The sequence below is a fragment of the Danaus plexippus genome, chromosome 23 (genome assembly GCF_018135715.1).
Source record: "Danaus plexippus chromosome 23, MEX_DaPlex, whole genome shotgun sequence".
Lineage (NCBI taxonomy): Eukaryota > Metazoa > Arthropoda > Insecta > Lepidoptera > Nymphalidae > Danaus > Danaus plexippus.
The window spans coordinates 379,461-397,199 of record NC_083551.1 but is presented as its reverse complement, the minus strand read 5'-3'; the positions used below and the strand labels follow the sequence as shown (position 1 = coordinate 397,199).

Here is a 17,739-nt window from a genome sequence, read left to right as displayed (position 1 = left end):
AGAAAAGTGTTGGCTGCTTGAGCCGATGAAAATTGTACCGAAATTCTGTTGCGGCCCACACCTCTAACGCCATCTTTTACAATACCATTGATTTTGTGATTGTATAAAAATTGACCACAGGTAATGGGTTTAATAGAGATGGGGGATGCAGGGTCTTGAATTTCCCTTGAGACTTGTAGAATGTAAGGACCCTTAACAATGTCAGTATAAAAAGAACCATTAAGAAGAGAAGGATGGGTAACAATGACTGGATTGACGGAGAGGATAGGGAAGGATTAATGACCGTTTTTTTAGGTGCAGTCGAAGGAGTTACAGATTCCTCATCACCATGATGCTTACGTGATACGTTTTGAGTTTTGAGTTTAGTATAAGAGGACAACTGTAAATTAATATTCATGGGATCACCGGGATCAGGAGGTAACGGGGGAAGATCACCAGCCATTTTATACTGTAGATATAAAAATTTACAAATACAAAATAGACAAGTACTCACAAAGAGGATCATTATCATCAGCCTATAGGAGCCCACTGCTGAGCAAAAGCCTCTTCTCACATGGAGAAGGTTAGAGCATTAATCACCACGCTTGCTCAAGACGGGTTGGCGATTTCAATTTTATATTTTGAAATTATAAGACCAGGTTTCCTCACGATGTTTTCCTTCACCGTCCGTCAGTGGTGTCTTAATACTCTTAGAAAGTACATAATGATTCGAAAAAGATCACATTGGTACTTGCCAAGTTTCGAACCAGCGCCCTCACGTATGAGGGGTGGGCCTTTTAACCTTCAGACCACCACGAATTTTTTAAAGAGGATGCAATAGGTTAGTAAAACACCCAACCACTATAACCACGTGATAATAACACACACGAACTAAAGCTAAACTATTCTGACTTAAGGCAACCCGCGACAATACAGAAAAATGATGAACTGACAACACCAAAGTTTCCCTCACACGTGTGACAACCAAGAAAACCGGAGACGTCATAAGACGCTTGTCGAGTGTCATAAAAAACAAGGCAGCTTTAAATTTTCCTTACCCATCCAATGACAGACTCCGGCAGAGGTTGCTTAACATATATACTACCAGCGTAGGAGAACACTTTACTGACGAAAAAAAATTTACTAAGAATAAAATTACTATTTACTTTTTTGCTCATATAAAGGGCACTCCACATGGTACTCAAGATAATAATTCCAAAAAATAAAAACGTTCACATTGGCCAAATATTCAACGATTCCAGTGTGAATGAAGCCATAGCATAAAATAATAAAGGGCTTATATTTGTTGACTGTATTACTTAGTTCACTACACATATAATGTTACTTGTCGTGAAGATAATGTGTAGAATAATAAAGATATAATGAATTGTCTAAAATATTTAATTGTTATCAATCTGAATTCAAGATTAAATGTCCCATTCTTCCTAATGTTATGGACATTCATGTGAAGTGTACTTTGTGAAAGAAAAGGAGTTTAAATAACTTAAATCTATTTACTTACACATGCTAGTAGTTTTCATATAATAATACTTTAAGATCTGTTATACTTATAGGTTCTTGTAAAAAAAACAATATGTCATTATTTCTTGTAGGAATTAGTGTAGAACCTGTTTCTATAATATCAAGAGCTAGATCACTGTTAGTCTACAAGTATATGACCCAAGTACCAACATACTTTATGACTTAAAAGCTGAGAAGGTTCAGTATGTAGGGTGCAGACTTAGATAAGGCTTGATTTAGAACTATTAGCAATTCGATTTGTTTTCATTAATTTGGGATGAACCATTACTTAATGATATTGAAAATATCTTAAGTTATATTGTATAAGACAGATCTTGCTTTATATATTTCCATTGTGACGTCACTTCCTCAATCTACTAAACACCTCCCTCGCTTCTTCAACTAACGCGAGGTCATCGGCTCGTTGTTTCAACACAGCTTCTTCTTGTTTAAGTTCTGTGAGTGTCGTCACTTGGGATGACAAAGCTTTGGGCAGAATCACCTCCGGCAGTGAGAGAGTGTGGTATTTGGCCTGAAAAATATTACCATCAATTAATAATTTCAATAACTTGAATGTTTATAACCCAAGAATACTTTACAACAATAAAATGCTCATAAATGCATTCTACCTAGACTTTAAGTCCTAATCTTTACTTACACTCTTCAGATTAGGGAAAATAATAAAATTCTCACAATTTCCATTATTATATTAATACGAATATAATATCATATAAAAATAATAATATACGTACTGTGTAATAAATTACCTTTGCCTTTTCATAACTGTCCTCGTAAGACGCCAACTTCTGTTTCAACTGCTTGATGTGATCGTGAATGTTTGCTGGATTCGGATTTTGATGTGCGAGCGATTTTCTAGAATTTTCTAATTCTAGTTTTAAGTTGTCTATGAATTTTTTATTTCTATCAATACTGAGTTGCAACTCTGCGTTTTTCTGCTGCAGTTTTAATATCTCGTAGTCGTCAGTTAATTTCTCCGTGAGTTCTTTATTTCGTATTAATGCTATGGACGTTGGATCAAGATCCTCAATTTCTAAACTTATTTGGCTCTCCGACACTTGTTGGAGGAGAATTTGACATCTTTGCGGCAAACTCTCTGGGGATATTTTAAGTTTATTCAATGTTTCAGCGGTAAGAATTGCTGGAACAATATTGCAACTATTTATATCTCAATACAATCACAATGAGAACAATTCCAGGCAAATCAATGCAAAATTTCATCCAAATTACAGAAAAATATCTTTAAATAGTATCAAGAACAATAACACAAGTTTTGTCATTTACCAAACACTTTATTACATTAAACTAACCTATAAAACTAATAATATACATAAATTAATCCATCTTCAATGTAGGGAATTGTACTAAACTCTCTATCTTCTTAGCGACACTTAACAACAGTTCTTCTGACAAATTTGGACCCATTAATTGAATCGACAAAGGTAAATTATTTTTGGATAACCTGATGGGTAAAGACAATGCAGGAATCCCAACCATATTGGCTGGCTGGGTGCAGTAATCCTGAAGGGCACATTGGTCTCTGTTGTGCTTAGATACAAAATCTGTATAAAGAGGTGCATCAGATAATGTTGATGGTGTCAGAAGTATATCGATTCCATCATTAAATACTTTTTTAAAATCGTCTGATATGAGCCTACGTAATTTAAGAGCTTTTAGGAAATATTTCTCATAGTTCCTGGTCAGCAGGAAATAGTTGCCAGCAAAAATTCTTGACCTCACAACATTATTGAAGCCTTCCGATCGAGATGAAGCATATAGTTCCTCCGTTGAATACTCCTCAGATGTTCTAAGACCATATTCTAAACCGTCATATCTGGCCATGTTACTTGCCACTTCACACTGATTCAATATTGAATAAACCGCTATTGATACAGATGTATGAGGTAGGGACACAGATTCCACCGAACATTTCTCATTTTCAAGCAGATCTGCAACTTCTTTCCAAACATCGACGACTTCTTCACTCATTCCTTCACAACGATATTCTTTTGGTATACCAATTCTTATCCTTGAGAGATCAACATCATTCACTACCAAAGATTTAAAGTCTTTCTTTATAGTAGTAGAATCAAAAACATCAGGTCCTGCTATTGCGTTTAGAACTAAACTTACATCATCTACATTTCTTGCTAAAATCCCTGGAACATCCATAGAATTGACTAGAGGTATTAAGCCATAACGGGAAACTAATCCATAAGTCGGTTTTAGTCCGACAACACCACAGAGAGCTGCAGGATTCCTCGTTGAGCCACCTGTGTCTGAACCTATGGCTGCCACACAGGTCCCTGATGCCACCGCCACTGCACTACCTCCCGAACTGCCTCCAGAAATCCTCCAGTCATTATCATACTGCCAGGGATTACGAGTAGGTCCAAAAATAGAATCAACCGTCCCAGCACCCATAGCAAATTCATCTAAATTGGTCTTTCCAATCAAACACGCACCCGCGTCAATAAGTCTTGAATACACGGTGGCATCATAGGTAGGTGTAAAGTTTCTTAACATGTTCGAAGCACAAGTTGTTGGTATATTTTTCGTACAAAAGTTATCTTTTATAGCGATCGTAATACCTTCCAGAGGTCTGGTTTTCTTGTTTATATAAACTCTCTTTTCACTATCTACCGCTTGATCCTCTGCTATTTCGTCGGTTAGGGTCACAAAAGCGTTCAAAAAGTTGGTTTGTTTCGCTCGTTGTAAACATAAATCTACGAAGCTTGTTGGGGTTAGAATTTTATCCCGAAAGCACTTATGTATTTCTTTAACACTGTACGACGTTAATTTATTCATTTTTATAATTTTTTATAAATATATTTTGTTGTCTTAATTAAAATGACATTTTTAGGAAGAAACAACTATGAATTCAATCTATATTGCCGACTGATAGAACATCTGTCAAAACAGAATTTTCCTAACTTATCCGTAAACAGTACTGTCAGGTCAAACCATAATATGAACTTTTAGAATTTTTCTAAAACGAATCACCAAAAGACCTATGTTTTTACCCACCTAATGCTTTAGATTCTAGTTTTTCTTTAAGTGAGATTGATTTATGCACTTGAAGATGTTCCTCGTTAATGTTAACATTAATTTTCATATTGCTATTTAATCAATTAGCAATCAAAAATGCGCAGACTTAAACGGTCCCTAAAATTTAAATTTAAAATTGAATTGTGACAAGCTACTAAAAAGTGAAAACAGATAAATAATATAGAAATACAGATACCAGATAAATAATAAGCTCTTAAGGATTTATTCTACGATGATTACTCATCATAAAATCCAACAAAGTATTTTAACTCAGTATATAAAAAGGTGTCTTATCATTATTTCAATACAATTGCTATGTAATAAAACAAAAAAAATTTTTACACAACTATTGTTTTGGTATTTTTTTTTTTGAAGTTGAGCTGATATAATAATTTATCCTAGCATTTTAGATATTATATTTATTATTCCTTTTTATATATTTAAAATTGGTCATGTAATACATTTTCACTGTGACTTTTACAAGTAAATAAAGTTTTGTCAATATTCGTAAATGTCAAACTTCAAAGAATATAAATCCTTGAAGTCGTGATTCAAGTTCTAAATTATAACAAAATAATATTTAAGAAATTTGTGATAAAATAAGATATAAAGTATAATCGATAGAGTTTAAAATATTTTTTCTTATGATATAATACGTTAAATAAATATGTCCCATTTGCAATATATGCCCGGAGACCCTCGGCTGGTGGATCAATTGGTTTACGAATTAAAATCAAAAGGCATTTTCGATCAGGTATTCTTTTATCTACTATATATAAATAAAAATAATATAAAATTACTCTGCACCGTGTGCTAACCTTCACTAATGTACGGCACGATTTATTAAATTAAGTGTATTAATCTGTCCTCCATTGCTTGTAAATCTATGATGAATATTGATTTACGATTAGGATTGTGTGAAACTATACGATCAAGTACTAACCATAGCATTTGCATAATTTCTAACCTATGAACTTGACAAAATTTCCAAAATTATATTTTATACAATAATTCAATTATATAAAACTGGTTAAGTTTTTTGGTTTAAGTTTTCATTAAGTAAGTGGTCATGTGAACCTTAGTAGTAAATATTGGATTGTGTAATAAACTAATAGTCATCACAGTTTTTCTTAAGTACATGACTGTTCTTCACTGAATCTATCAGACTATATGTATATAATATAACAATTCATCATTAAATACAATATTAGAAACTAAACAGAAAATTATGAAAAACGATTAAGTGAATATTAAATACTATTAATTTTGTATCTTTATTTATAAGAGAATATATGAATTTCACAAGTAAGACATATTCTTTAATTCTGTTTAGTTCCGCAAAGACTGCATTGCAGATGTAGACACTCGGCCGGCTTATCAGAATCTAAGGCAGAGAGTTGAGAACTCTGTTTCAACCTTTCTATCCCGACAGACTTGGCAACCGGATTTAAATAAGAATCAGCTGAGAGAAAAGTTGAGGAAACATATTTTAGAGTAAGATTTATTACATACTGTTATATTAAATTGATGATTTTTATCATAATATATAAAGCAGGTGTTGATAAACATATTTTGTGTACCACCCACTTAGAGAGTAAAATATTTTTTAGTGACCCCATTTTCTCACGTACTAAAACACCACTATAACTTATAATAGTTAAATTAAATTACAAATCTCCCCCAAGGCCTCTACACATCAACCCGTTTATTTTCTGGGTCTCTTATCTCCCCCTAAAGCCTGCAGCACCCACAGGGTGTTGTTTTCACCTACTTTAAGAAAGGCTGATGTAAAGTAACAAATCATATCAAACTGAGCTCTGAATAACCTTGTGCTATTTTGTCAATGGAAATGTTTAAATTATTTTTTTTTATAATGTCTTAAGGTTAGACTAAATCTACATGCTATTATGACGACGCTCATGACTAGTCATAAACATATAGACAAATATTATAATGCTTCTCGTTTTCATACATATACAATTTTTTGGTCAATAATTTTTAATGAGATCTAAGACTTTCGCGAGTTTTATTCATTTAAATGAAACTTAATATATTTCGGATATACTACGCGGATTTTTATTATTTTAAAACTACATAATCCCGACGTTTCGGTTACTGTTAGCAACCGTGATCACGGGCAGACGAGATGTGGTCACGTCTGCTGAAAAGTGAACGATCATGGTTGCTGAAAAATAACCAATGTAGTTTTAAAATAATAAAATTCGCGTAGTATATCCGAAATATATTAGTTTCATTTAAATGAATAATTTTTTATATAATTTTGCTATAAGAAATTTGGTAAATGTTTCGTCATATATAACAACCTATTATATATAAATTAAAAATGATTTGTTAGTTTACTATGGTTATTTAAATTCACTGTACACCTTTTTTGGTTAATGGACATTTTTAAATTTCATAAAATTATTACTTAAAAAATTACAGAATTGATAACCTAATGCATATTTTTTATACTCAGTTGTTAAATTAATTTTAAACACTTAGCTAATCATCTATAAATTTAATTTCTAGTGGCAATTACTTAGAGCAAGGCGTTGAAAGAATTGTGGACCAAGTTGTTAATCCGAAAGTTGCATCCGTCTTTATACCTAAGGTTGAAGACCTTGTGTATAATTATTTAGGTATAACTAAGAAGAAATCACCGGTACCAGAAACATCGAACGGGAAACTTGAGGATCTCCTGCCTAATGATTTAGAGGCCGTAAGTCCGGGGTCTGTGAAGAGTAATGAAGACAGGAACGAGTCTATGGAAGTGGACGGAGAGGAAAACACTAAAATGGAAATCGATGAGGTCAAGCAGAACTCTGATGTTATAGATAATGTTCAGTCTGAAAACTGTGAAGAGACAACTGCCGATATTCTTCTACCGCCGGATGTCATTAGTGATGATAAAATAGAAATACCTCTGCCGGAGGAGGAAATAAATATGGAAAATATACCAGAGCCGAAGAAAATGGAAGTGGAAAAAATCGAACTGCCAAAAGAACCGATTAATTCTACTGATATACCATTGCCTGATGATATACCGAAGGAAGAAAAAGATGATTATTTCAAACCCATCAATAGTGACGACGATGACTCAAGTTCGGATTCGTCCCTCATACGAAACATGTCACCATTAACACCGATCAGAAATTACAATAATGAAAATTCATATGACGCCCAGCAAGCCTTCGAAAATGACTCAGTGGAAGATAAAACTGACGACAAAAAAGAACCTAATATATTTAGATTCACAATCGACGCAAAATCTCCTGAAAATAACTCAGATGTGGCTAAATCCGAGAAGAAACAGACGGAAAATAACTTAGCTTACCGGTTCAATAATCAGGTGACCATCAATACACCTGTTTACGAGGATAGTTCCAATAGCAACATTCTTCACATAGACTATGAGAGTGATGCTAATAGCAAAGCAAACATCGACAACAAAGTAATCGAAAATGATCAAAATTCAAAAGACTCTAAAAGAGAAAGCAAAGCTGAAGAGAAGAGAAGTAGTCATAAAAGTTCCCATCGCTCGCATAAACAATCGAGCAGCAAGGACAAGAGATCAGATTCAAAAAGTTCCAGTTTAAAAGAAAGTCGTCAAGATAAAAGTAAATCTTCCAAAGATGATTCTAAACCAAAATCCAGTGACAAAGAAAAGTCTAGAGACAGAAGTGACAAGAAAGACAGCAGGGATTCTTCTAGACATAGAAGTTCACACAAAACAAGTCACAAGGATTCAAAATCTCACAGAAGCTCCAGTTCAAGTCAGAGACATTCAAGCAAAAGCGACGATAAGAAGCCATCTAGTCAAAAAGATAAAGAAAGAGACAGAAGTGATAAATCAAAAGATTCGAAATCGACTTCTCAGAGGTCAGACAAAGATAGAAAGAGTAGCAGCAGTAAAAATGAGAAGAGTAAAAGCAAACACGACGATAAAGACAAAGACAAAAAGAATAAAAAGGAGACAGATGATCATTACAGTGTGTCTGGGCGAGGGAACCCAAACAGGCGTTCAACAGACAGGGACTCCAACGACGGCAGTTCCTCTTCAAAAGGATCTCACAACCCATCCAGTTCTAAATCTACGAATGGTAAGAAAGACAGTAAAAGTAGTTCCAAATCAGAAACTACATCTACGAGTGGAGAATCGACTAGCCCCAGTGATAAAGAAAATGTTGTGCACGACGGAACAACTGCCAAGGATTTACTCCAACACAAACCTATAGTCAGGATTGAGAGTCGTCTTGAAACGCCGATGGCATCCCCGCCGAGGCTCCCATTTGTACCGGACGTGACCATTAGGAAACCGAAATTCGCCGCTAATTTGGAAGAAGCGAAACGTCTCATGAAGATGAGGAAATTTCTGGATGAAGAGCAGAAACGGATGAACCAGGAAGCAGCTTTACTTCTAGAGTTCCAAGCTAATGTTAGACCGAGTTTGAGTCAGGTATACTCTAATATACCCGGACCGGAGTTGGAGTTCGCTTGTATCATGAATTCCAGACACACTCAGGATGACATACAAAATAATGATGATAAGGATAATGTACAGAAACCGCACTACACCAACAATCAATTGCTGACCGTGCTTAACAACGAATATGACGACGAGAAATCAGATATGGAAGTGCGGGCCACGACGAGTACGGAACCTATCGCCATTGAAGTTAACGAAGGTGAACCTACCCCGATACTGTCACAGAATATTCAGGATGATATCTATCGTGCTGTGAATGAAAATGCTGAAGAAGAAGATGTAGAAAACAGTTCTACGACAGATAATACTCATACCAATACAGAAAAAAAAGAAAGAGGCGAGGAAAGCTTAAGATATTTTGATAAAAATGAACAGTACGACGCTGAAATTGAGAGAGCCAAATTCACTTCATTCTTCATTGAATACAAAGAGAAAACTATTAGTGATAAATTATACTTGATTAACTGCGATCCGTATGAAGAGAATATTGTTCGCGACGTGTCCAAAAAGTTCGGTAGGTTTGAAATTGTGAACTACATTAAAAACGGTCATCTCAAGTTGCCGACGACGAACGTCGTGAGGAACGTCAATATATCCACCGAAATATCTCTACCGATTGAAGCTGACTTCGAAATGAACGGCTCCGAGAGTCCCAAATCGCAGATATTCAGTCCGGGGAAATCTGAATGTTCCTTTGATCTATCCAGTGACTACGACGCCAAGTTAACGGAGATGGTCAACAAGACATCCAGACAGGAAATCATGGAGATCATATTAGGCAGCGCACTGGATTCATCTACAAAGATGCCGACCATAGATTATTTCACGGATTCCAATATAGAAGCCTTCGAGAACAGTATGAAACGCAAGATGAGTGAAGAGACGACGGTCAACAATAACATACACGTGTTAACTCCGAATAAAATAAGAAAATTGAGCACAGACCAAATAACATCCACCACTGAGGGTGAGTTAATAACTCGTGTGACATTAAATTCGTTTATATATACCTAAAGGTAGATTTTTTTATTTTTTTTTTTATAGAAATAGAGGAACTCCCTACAAACAAATCAAACTGCACACGATCCAAATATTTAGGCAAGGCTAGAAGGGTGGGTCTGCCGAGACCAAGAAAAACATGTGAGTGGAATCTCATGAAATTAAAAATACTAGTAAATAACGATACTCTTTATGATATTTACATTAAATAATTTTTATATAAATTTATACTTTTAAGTTGTTTCCTTTTAGATTTTATCTTAAGCAAATGGATCATTTCCGAAAATTTTCTGTCAATATGACATTTTTGATTGTTTCAAAAGTAACAAAAAATATATATTAAATGTCAATATGACATGTTTATTGTTTCATAAATATTGATATTCATTAATTATGGTTTTTAAACAATTTCCAGTGCTCCCAAACAGTCCGTCAAGCGACAAGTCGGTTGAGAATTACGAACAGAACACACCGACACAATCGCCCAACGGAAAAATTAAACGCAACAAAGTACAAAGATACGACACCTCCGACCTTTACAAACCTAAACTACACTTCCTATCACGGAGAAATCATCATGTTACTTAATGAATAAAACGAACGATATATACGAATTGTTTTATTATTATAATGTTGAAATAAATATTACTTTGAATGGCCTTCAAATAATCACATCCATATTTTTTTAATGTCATTTGTCGTATTTTGACAGTTCTCGTTGTATTGTTTTTTTTGGAGGGAAACTTGTATTTTAATTACAAATGAAATGTTTAGGGTCTTATTATTTATTTTTCATAATATTTTGTTGTGATTTGATTTATAATTAGTTGTTTCAAGAGGATTTGCGTGTCATCTATAACCTCACACCGAGAGACTCATAAACAAAGCTTTAGTAACAGGAACCTTTTACGAATATGATAATATTTACAAACAGTTAAAACGAAACTCGTCTTCTTTATTATAGTCATATGTAATGTGAAGTGTTTAACATTTATAAAGATACCTGTTTTGTTTCGCCAATGCTAAATATTTATTTTTTATATGAATAAATCTAGTTCAATAAACATATATGATTAGGCTACCTTGTTGTGTTTTGTGAATACTATATCAGAACAGAAATATTGTAGTCACTTTGTTCATAAGTATGCCTTATTGACTTTATTATTACAAACTATAATCATAATTTTATAAATGAAATTAAATTTTGTTAATATCAATAGTATTTTATTTAAACTAACATTGAAATATTTAATCAGTAAAAATCAGAGACGGGAACTTGGACACGGTAAATAGTTTTGTTACCAATTAAGAAAACGTTTCCTATACAGTACATACATTAATATTAAACAATAAAATTATAAAACGTAACATGTGGATCAAAATAACTAACACTTTTAAGTTTTAGTAAAACAAAAATATTATTCACAAAATATTTGTCTATGACGGAACTAAGCATTTTAAGAATTTGTTGGTTTTTGAAGTGTCCGGTTGTAAAACATAATTAATTATTTGGCATTAAAAATCACGCCTTAATGTAATATCATAAATTTTAAATTAAATTTGTTAACGTGTACATTATTTAAGTTGAGCTTAAGTTCTTTCTGATAATTTAACTGACGTGTAAGTTCCTTCACATAACATGATAGGATAGTTAGTAAACTCATAAAGTAGTCACCGTCGCCCATGGACATTCGCAATATAAGAAATGTTGCGGAGGCGTTGCCGACCTTGATTGTGGAAGAGGAATTTGTGGAAATTTACAAAGAAGGAAATTGTGGAAAATAAATTTGTGTGCATGGTGTCAATAGTTATAAATATTTTATTGACAGATATGAGTAGAGTGATTATCATTTCGATAATATCTTAACAAGCACCCCACGCTGTTTTTTAAATAAAATAATATTTTTTTTATTCACACTATTATTAATTTATATTTATTGAAATTTTTAACACTATTTTCTTACTTTAATTTTATTAAAATTTATTTTCTATTTTTTAGTTCGGTTTTTTATAAAAAGCGTATTTTTTAGTTTTTTTAAACTATTATTTATTTTCTACTTTTTAGTTTGGTTTATTTAAAAAAGCTTGTTTTTTTAATTTTAATTAAGTTTCTTACCTTATCGACTATAGATGAAAATTATATAAATTAACAGAAATCATATTTTGCAAATTGAGAAATGGAATAATTTTATCAAATTAGTGTATTGTCATCGGTCCTGGATAAATCTACAAAGTTTGAACGAAATCTGGCCGTTTAAAATGGGTCAAAATCGCGCCCAAAGAAGTCGGTTACAAACAAACATACATGTGAAGCTAATAAAAAGAGATGTCGTTTTAGTCTTTATCCAGATGGTTGTATTTATTATTGTTTTCGTATACTAATACGCAGATTGAAATTAAGTTTATGTTAATTTACTGTTGATTTTCAATTATTAGATAAGTCTTAATTAAAAGTACATTACACTTGTGAATAGATAGATACTGTTCATGAAAATAATTCCGTATAATTTTGAATAATTTAGTATAGCGAAAACTTTCACTTTGAATCGTGTTTTTAAATGACCAAATCGTTCTTTTTTAGGTAACATATTTCATAAAATAAAAAGCATTTATTTTTAAAATAAACTCGTCAGGTAAGATGTGAATATTAGTTTTTGATTGCGCAATAATATGTAATTTTTATAAATACCTTTCCTTTTGCTATAAAGCTATATGTACATATATACCTTCTATTCATGTGGTTAGTTACAAAAATATTCCAACTTTGAATAAACTAGTGAATGCTTTAAACAAGAATTGCGTTAGAAAAAATTCCACTCTCCTAATTACATCAATTATAAAATATTGTGTAACTAATATGATAAAGATAAAATAATAGCTACTAACAGATGTTAAAACTTTACAAAAAAAGTACGATTTCTAGTCTTTGAGACAGACAAAATACGAGACGTTCAAGCCTCAAAATAAATTAAAAAAAAGTGAGAGGTGTCATGTTGCAAGGTAGAATATTAAAAATAAAATAACCATTGAGTCAAAAATAAAACTTTATTCAACTATATGATACAATGCCTATTACAAATAAATGTGCAATGGATAATAAATAGCGACAAATAATTACAGCGGATATTGAGATATTAGTGTAAATAAATATGTCATGCTGAGTTCATGTATTAATAATATTTAATACTTGTTTCAGTCACAATATCAAAACTAAAATAATAAGAATCTAGACAGTTTCTTTATTCATGGCAGTTGTAAACTAGGCTATCGATCTGATGGGTTCGGAAACATTTTAATTATTTAAAAATCTCTTAACACTCAATGAGTGGAGTCATTTTATTTAAAGTGATTATCATTTGATTGGTTGGGATTTCAAAGTCAATGATTTAATCTTATTGTCAACTAAAGTAGGAACACAATATAAATGTGTATTTAGTTGTGGGCGGCCTGTTTCTGTAAGCCTGAGGGATCCATGATCGGAGCTTCCTTCTTCACCATGCCCGATAGAAGGGTTTTAATTTGGGCAATTGCCTTACCGGGGTTTAGGCCTTTGGGACATGTTCTGGTGCAATTCATGATTGTATGACAACGGTACACAGAGTATGTGTCTTTGAGCTTTGATAGACGTTTTGCAGCGGCATCGTCACGGGAGTCGATTATCCATCTATAAGCTTGCATCAATACTGCGGGACCGAGATACTTGTCACCGTTCCACCAGTAGGAGGGGCAGCTGGTGGAACAACAAGCACACAGAACACATTCATACAAACCGTCAAGCTTTACTCTGTCCTCGACGTCTTGAAGCAGCTGAGTCTCCTTACCTTTCACAGCCTCATTGTCACGCTGAAGCCATGGTTCTATAGACTGATACTGACGGTAGAAGTTGGTGAGATCGGGCACGAGATCCTTTACTACGTACATGTGTGGTAAGGGATAAATTTTTGTTGGCTTTGACAAGTTCTGGTCAATGTGACTGATGCAGGCGAGTGTGTTGACCCCATCGATATTCATGGCGCAGGATCCACAGACCCCTTCGCGACAGGACCTTCTGAAGGTGAGGGTGGGATCTATTTCATTCTTGATTTTCAATAAAGCATCAAGAACCATGGGCGCGCAGTCATCGAGATCTACCTCAAAGTTCTGAGTGTAAGGCTTCTTGTCAGGTTCGTCAGGGTTCCAGCGATATACGGCGAAAGTCTTTACCCTCTTACCGAGTGCTGATGACGTTGCGAAGGTACGCAGTTGCCCAAAAGCACCAGTTGTCATTCTTAACAGTGGCATTATGTAATGTTTTTATTTATTTTCGATACCAGTTAATTCCTTTTCTTATTTTATATATTACACTACTATTTACAAGCGTCGTTGATTGTAATCTCTAGAGTCGGATCGTAAGTGGGGTTTTATCCGATATCAGCTATGATTTTTTTTGTTTTATGTTACGATTAACTGATGACAGAACAGGCGACAGGTTCGAGAACAGCGGGCTGTGGTTATGGTTTGACAATTGACATATGACATTTAGTAGTCAGAATTTCTGTTGTAAGACAAAGTAGTTTATTATACTAAATTATAAAAGTTTAAGGAAAATAGATTTTTTGGAATTTAATTACTGAGTGGTGTAAAATTATTTAAATAAATTATTTGTATTAAAACAAAGTTTTCTTTATAAGACTAAAATATAGGAATCCGTCGCCTACATCTATACCAGTACATAAAAAAGATAATAAGACATTAAGGCGGCAATATAAATATTTTGACAATAAATAATTAGCTACAAATCCAATATCCAATAATATTGTTTTTTTTTTGAAATGTTACAAAGTAATGTTAGAATTTTGAGAAATGAATAATACACCTTCACAAATGAAAAGAAACTGCATTGTATCTCCAAAAACACCGGGTGGTATTAGTAAATCATTGCTGACTCCTTGTAGAAGAGTGGGTCTCTCTCGCAATTGGAGGAAAGGATCTGTTTCACCCTTCATATCGCCTTTATCTGGTTCAAATACCTGTACTAACACAGAAAATGAATTGAAGAAGAGAAAGAAATGTGATGAACCTGACAAAGACTCCAATGACAATGGAGATACTCATGTTGTATGTGGTAACGAGACATCAACACTACACTGCACTCCATCAAGAACTCTCACAGCTCGGAAAAGATCTAAGACATTGGTTTTAAGTAACCAAGATAATGAGAATGAATTGATTAGTGAATCACATCCAGATATAAATAAGTCTACTTCTAATTTTAATACACCTGATTATAGCCATTCTTTTGAACAGTTTTCGGAAGACAATACAGAACAATCTTCCAATAAGGTATCAAAAGTATCAAAATTAAAGCTGAAAACCAAGTCTGCTTCTAAAAGTAACACCTCAAGTAAAACTTTAGTTAGTGAGGAATGTGCAAATGACGATTCAAAGACAGAACAAAACAGAATTAGGTCAAACAAAGTAGAGGATACAAGTTCTGATAATTTAAACAAAATAAATAAATGTCCTAACAATTTAACACGAGAATGTATGGTTGTAATTCAGAAAAATATATTAAAAAGTGATTTGCCTTCCAATAATATAAGCGATAAACATTCATCACAGACTTCATGTTGTTCTGATGATGATGTTCCATTATCAAATTTAAGTTCAAAGGATAATGATTTGAAAGATAAGTACGACTATGTTGAAAACGAGAAGTTTGTCAAGAAATTGGACAAGACTACATCTGTTACCGACTTGAAAGTCAAAAGTAAAACTAAAGAAAAGACAGCCCATAAAAATCCTAAAGTTATGCCGCGTAAACCATCATCCCAGAGCACCAGTACCGATGATGATGATGATTTTAAAATAGATAAACGAACAATATTTATTAAGAAATCTTACAACAAAATATCAAAGCCCATTAAAGCTAAATCTACAGGCTCAATAACACAAACAGATATTGATGATCTACAGGCAAGGATTGATAGGAAAAAGAAAAAATTGCTGGCCAAAGCTATGACAAGCGACACCGAGGAATTGAGAAATCTGATTAAAAAGTGGCAAACGGGTTGCCAGAATGCATTAACTGAATTATTTGAACTGATGAAGGCAAAAATGCCAGAACGATCTATGGCATATTCAGATATACTGAAAATGTTCAAAATACCCTCCGATTTAGTCGGTTATGATTCAGAAAACGACTGCTTTGTTACACCACAGGATAAAAACATAATCCTGTCCGGTCTTAATCTTAATGAAATTTGAGAACCCTATTTTAATATAATTTGTTATTAAAGTCCTAAATATATTTAAGGTATTATATATTGTTTCACTTTAAGGTATGACTAAATACTATCTCCAGTATATTAGAGCATTGCGAAGAACACAAAAAAAACTTTTTTTACTACCAACCATAATTGTATTTTAAAATATAATATAAATATTTATTTAAATGAAACTAACATCATCTCGTCTGTTCGTGATCACGATTGTTGAAAAGTAACCAAAACATCAGAAGTATGTAGTTTTTTTACAAAAATAAAGCACGCGTAGTATATCCGAAAAATATTAGTTTCATTTATATGAATAAAACTCGCAAAAGTCTTAGATCTCATTATATAAATATCTTAAATTCAAGGTGCAAATAAAGATATGTTTTTTATAAAACAACATATTTATTCCTATTAATAATTTTAAGTGACTTTTCTACATGCAATTAATGATAATATTAAAATCTATGGAAACGAATGGGGTTTTCGGGATCAAAGAGCTTTGGGTCTTTCAGGAATGCCTTGTCTTTGTAATAGTAAGGCATATAGCCGCTGTTTTGTGCTTTTGTTATCTCAGAATCCACTAAGGCTTGCTTCGCTTTACACAACCCGGTTATATGTCTTCCGTATATTCTGCCCGTGTAAGGGCTCTGGAACTGTGATAGCAGTCTGTAGTTCTTGTAATCGGGTCTTATATTCAGCTTGCAAAGAATACATTGTTTGCGTTCTTTCTTATATGGATTTTCCATTTCGACTGGGGCGTCATCATTTTCTACCACTGCTTGAGAATACGGCCTTATTGTTGAAATTACCGCTCGTCTTGATGTGGACACTAAAATATAACAGTATTTCTCTAATAATGTCACTGAAGATTGTGATTCAAGTTAAATTAAGATATTGTATAGTGGAAGAACTTACACAAATGTCGTATAGCTACTTGTAATGAAGCCATATTTAACAGATTTTTTGTTAATATTTTTCTCCTTTTACATAACCTCAAAAGACTTTTCTAAGTATCAGCCGTCAGGCGTCAACATAACATCATTTAAGTTGTCAAAATTGTACAGACATACACTTCAATTTCCAAGTGTCAATTATATATGTATCAGTGAAAAACTAGGTATTTCTAATTATTGTTTTAAAAGTACCTAAAAAGTGATATAAACCATTAGTTATGAACTATAATTATGAAAAATAAACAGTTAAATATTAATTAATTTTTAACGCCTAAAATTTTTTCATAGCAATAAATTGCAAATATAAATTTACTATTTATTTAAAAAAATAATAGTCTATGTAAATAAAAAGGTTTTAAGTGCTCGAGAGTCACCAAGGTCACTTGCAAATCCAAAAAATATTGCAATTTAGATTCAACATGTTTTGCTTAATGAACATGACCTACAGAAATGGTCCTTTGCAATTTCGTTTAAATAT

At 33.0% G+C, this 17,739-nt stretch overlaps 5 protein-coding genes across 7 annotated transcripts; 2 read left to right on the top strand and 3 right to left on the bottom strand.

The window, feature by feature from the left end:
- Positions 1–1,128: 1,128 nt before the first annotated feature.
- On the bottom strand, positions 1,129–4,711 carry LOC116774769 (glutamyl-tRNA(Gln) amidotransferase subunit A, mitochondrial). 3 transcript variants are annotated; one of them, XM_032667516.2, is made up of 3 exons: positions 4,546–4,711; positions 2,268–2,659; positions 1,129–2,032 (listed from the first exon to the last, which is right to left on the bottom strand). In XM_032667516.2, exons 1-3 carry the CDS (start codon positions 4,631–4,633, stop codon positions 1,862–1,864), a joined length of 651 nt encoding a protein of 216 aa, XP_032523407.1. In that variant the 5' UTR covers positions 4,634–4,711; the 3' UTR covers positions 1,129–1,861. The 3 variants fall into 3 exon arrangements, with proteins under 3 accessions (XP_032523407.1, XP_032523408.1, XP_061380081.1); XM_032667517.2 differs by lacking the exon at positions 4,546–4,711 and adding an exon at positions 2,829–2,992; XM_061524097.1 differs by lacking the exons at positions 1,129–2,032; positions 4,546–4,711 and adding an exon at positions 2,829–4,472 and having other exon boundaries at positions 2,522–2,659.
- A 375-nt stretch (positions 4,712–5,086) lies between these two features.
- LOC116774959 (biorientation of chromosomes in cell division protein 1-like 1) lies at positions 5,087–11,271 on the top strand. The gene is made up of 5 exons (XM_061524060.1): positions 5,087–5,320; positions 5,900–6,060; positions 7,099–10,022; positions 10,100–10,195; positions 10,470–11,271. The coding sequence occupies exons 1-5, from the start codon at positions 5,234–5,236 to the stop codon at positions 10,640–10,642; spliced, it is 3,441 nt and encodes a 1,146-aa protein (XP_061380044.1). The 5' UTR covers positions 5,087–5,233; the 3' UTR covers positions 10,643–11,271.
- A 1,809-nt stretch (positions 11,272–13,080) lies between these two features.
- LOC116774784 (uncharacterized) lies at positions 13,081–14,560 on the bottom strand. The gene has a single exon (XM_032667542.2). It carries the CDS (start codon positions 14,333–14,335, stop codon positions 13,487–13,489), a length of 849 nt encoding a protein of 282 aa, XP_032523433.1. The 5' UTR covers positions 14,336–14,560; the 3' UTR covers positions 13,081–13,486.
- Positions 14,561–14,806: 246 nt separating this feature from the next.
- LOC116774960 (uncharacterized) lies at positions 14,807–16,355 on the top strand. The gene has a single exon (XM_032667749.2). It carries the CDS (start codon positions 14,897–14,899, stop codon positions 16,298–16,300), a length of 1,404 nt encoding a protein of 467 aa, XP_032523640.2. The 5' UTR covers positions 14,807–14,896; the 3' UTR covers positions 16,301–16,355.
- A 335-nt stretch (positions 16,356–16,690) lies between these two features.
- On the bottom strand, positions 16,691–17,384 carry LOC116774700 (small ribosomal subunit protein bS18m). The gene is made up of 2 exons (XM_032667427.2): positions 17,224–17,384; positions 16,691–17,137 (listed from the first exon to the last, which is right to left on the bottom strand). Exons 1-2 carry the CDS (start codon positions 17,255–17,257, stop codon positions 16,764–16,766), a joined length of 408 nt encoding a protein of 135 aa, XP_032523318.2. The 5' UTR covers positions 17,258–17,384; the 3' UTR covers positions 16,691–16,763.
- Between the last annotated feature and the right edge of the window lie 355 nt (positions 17,385–17,739).

Excerpts from the sequence above, each read along its gene's own strand:
- LOC116774959 (XM_061524060.1), top strand. The coding sequence starts at position 5,234 with ATGTCCCATTTGCAATATATGCCCGGAGACCCTCGGCTGGTGGATCAA. Across the intron at positions 5,321-5,899 it reads CAAAAGGCATTTTCGATCAG|TTCCGCAAAGACTGCATTGC; the intron begins GTATTCTTTTAT and ends AATTCTGTTTAG. Across the intron at positions 10,023-10,099 it reads AATAACATCCACCACTGAGG|AAATAGAGGAACTCCCTACA; the intron begins GTGAGTTAATAA and ends TTTTTTTTATAG.
- LOC116774769 (XM_061524097.1), bottom strand. The coding sequence starts at position 4,326 with ATGAATAAATTAACGTCGTACAGTGTTAAAGAAATACATAAGTGCTTT.
- LOC116774960 (XM_032667749.2), top strand. The coding sequence starts at position 14,897 with ATGAATAATACACCTTCACAAATGAAAAGAAACTGCATTGTATCTCCA.
- LOC116774700 (XM_032667427.2), bottom strand. The coding sequence starts at position 17,257 with ATGGCTTCATTACAAGTAGCTATACGACATTTGT. Across the intron at positions 17,138-17,223 it reads AGTAGCTATACGACATTTGT|TGTCCACATCAAGACGAGCG; the intron begins GTAAGTTCTTCC and ends GTTATATTTTAG.
- LOC116774784 (XM_032667542.2), bottom strand. The coding sequence starts at position 14,335 with ATGCCACTGTTAAGAATGACAACTGGTGCTTTTGGGCAACTGCGTACC.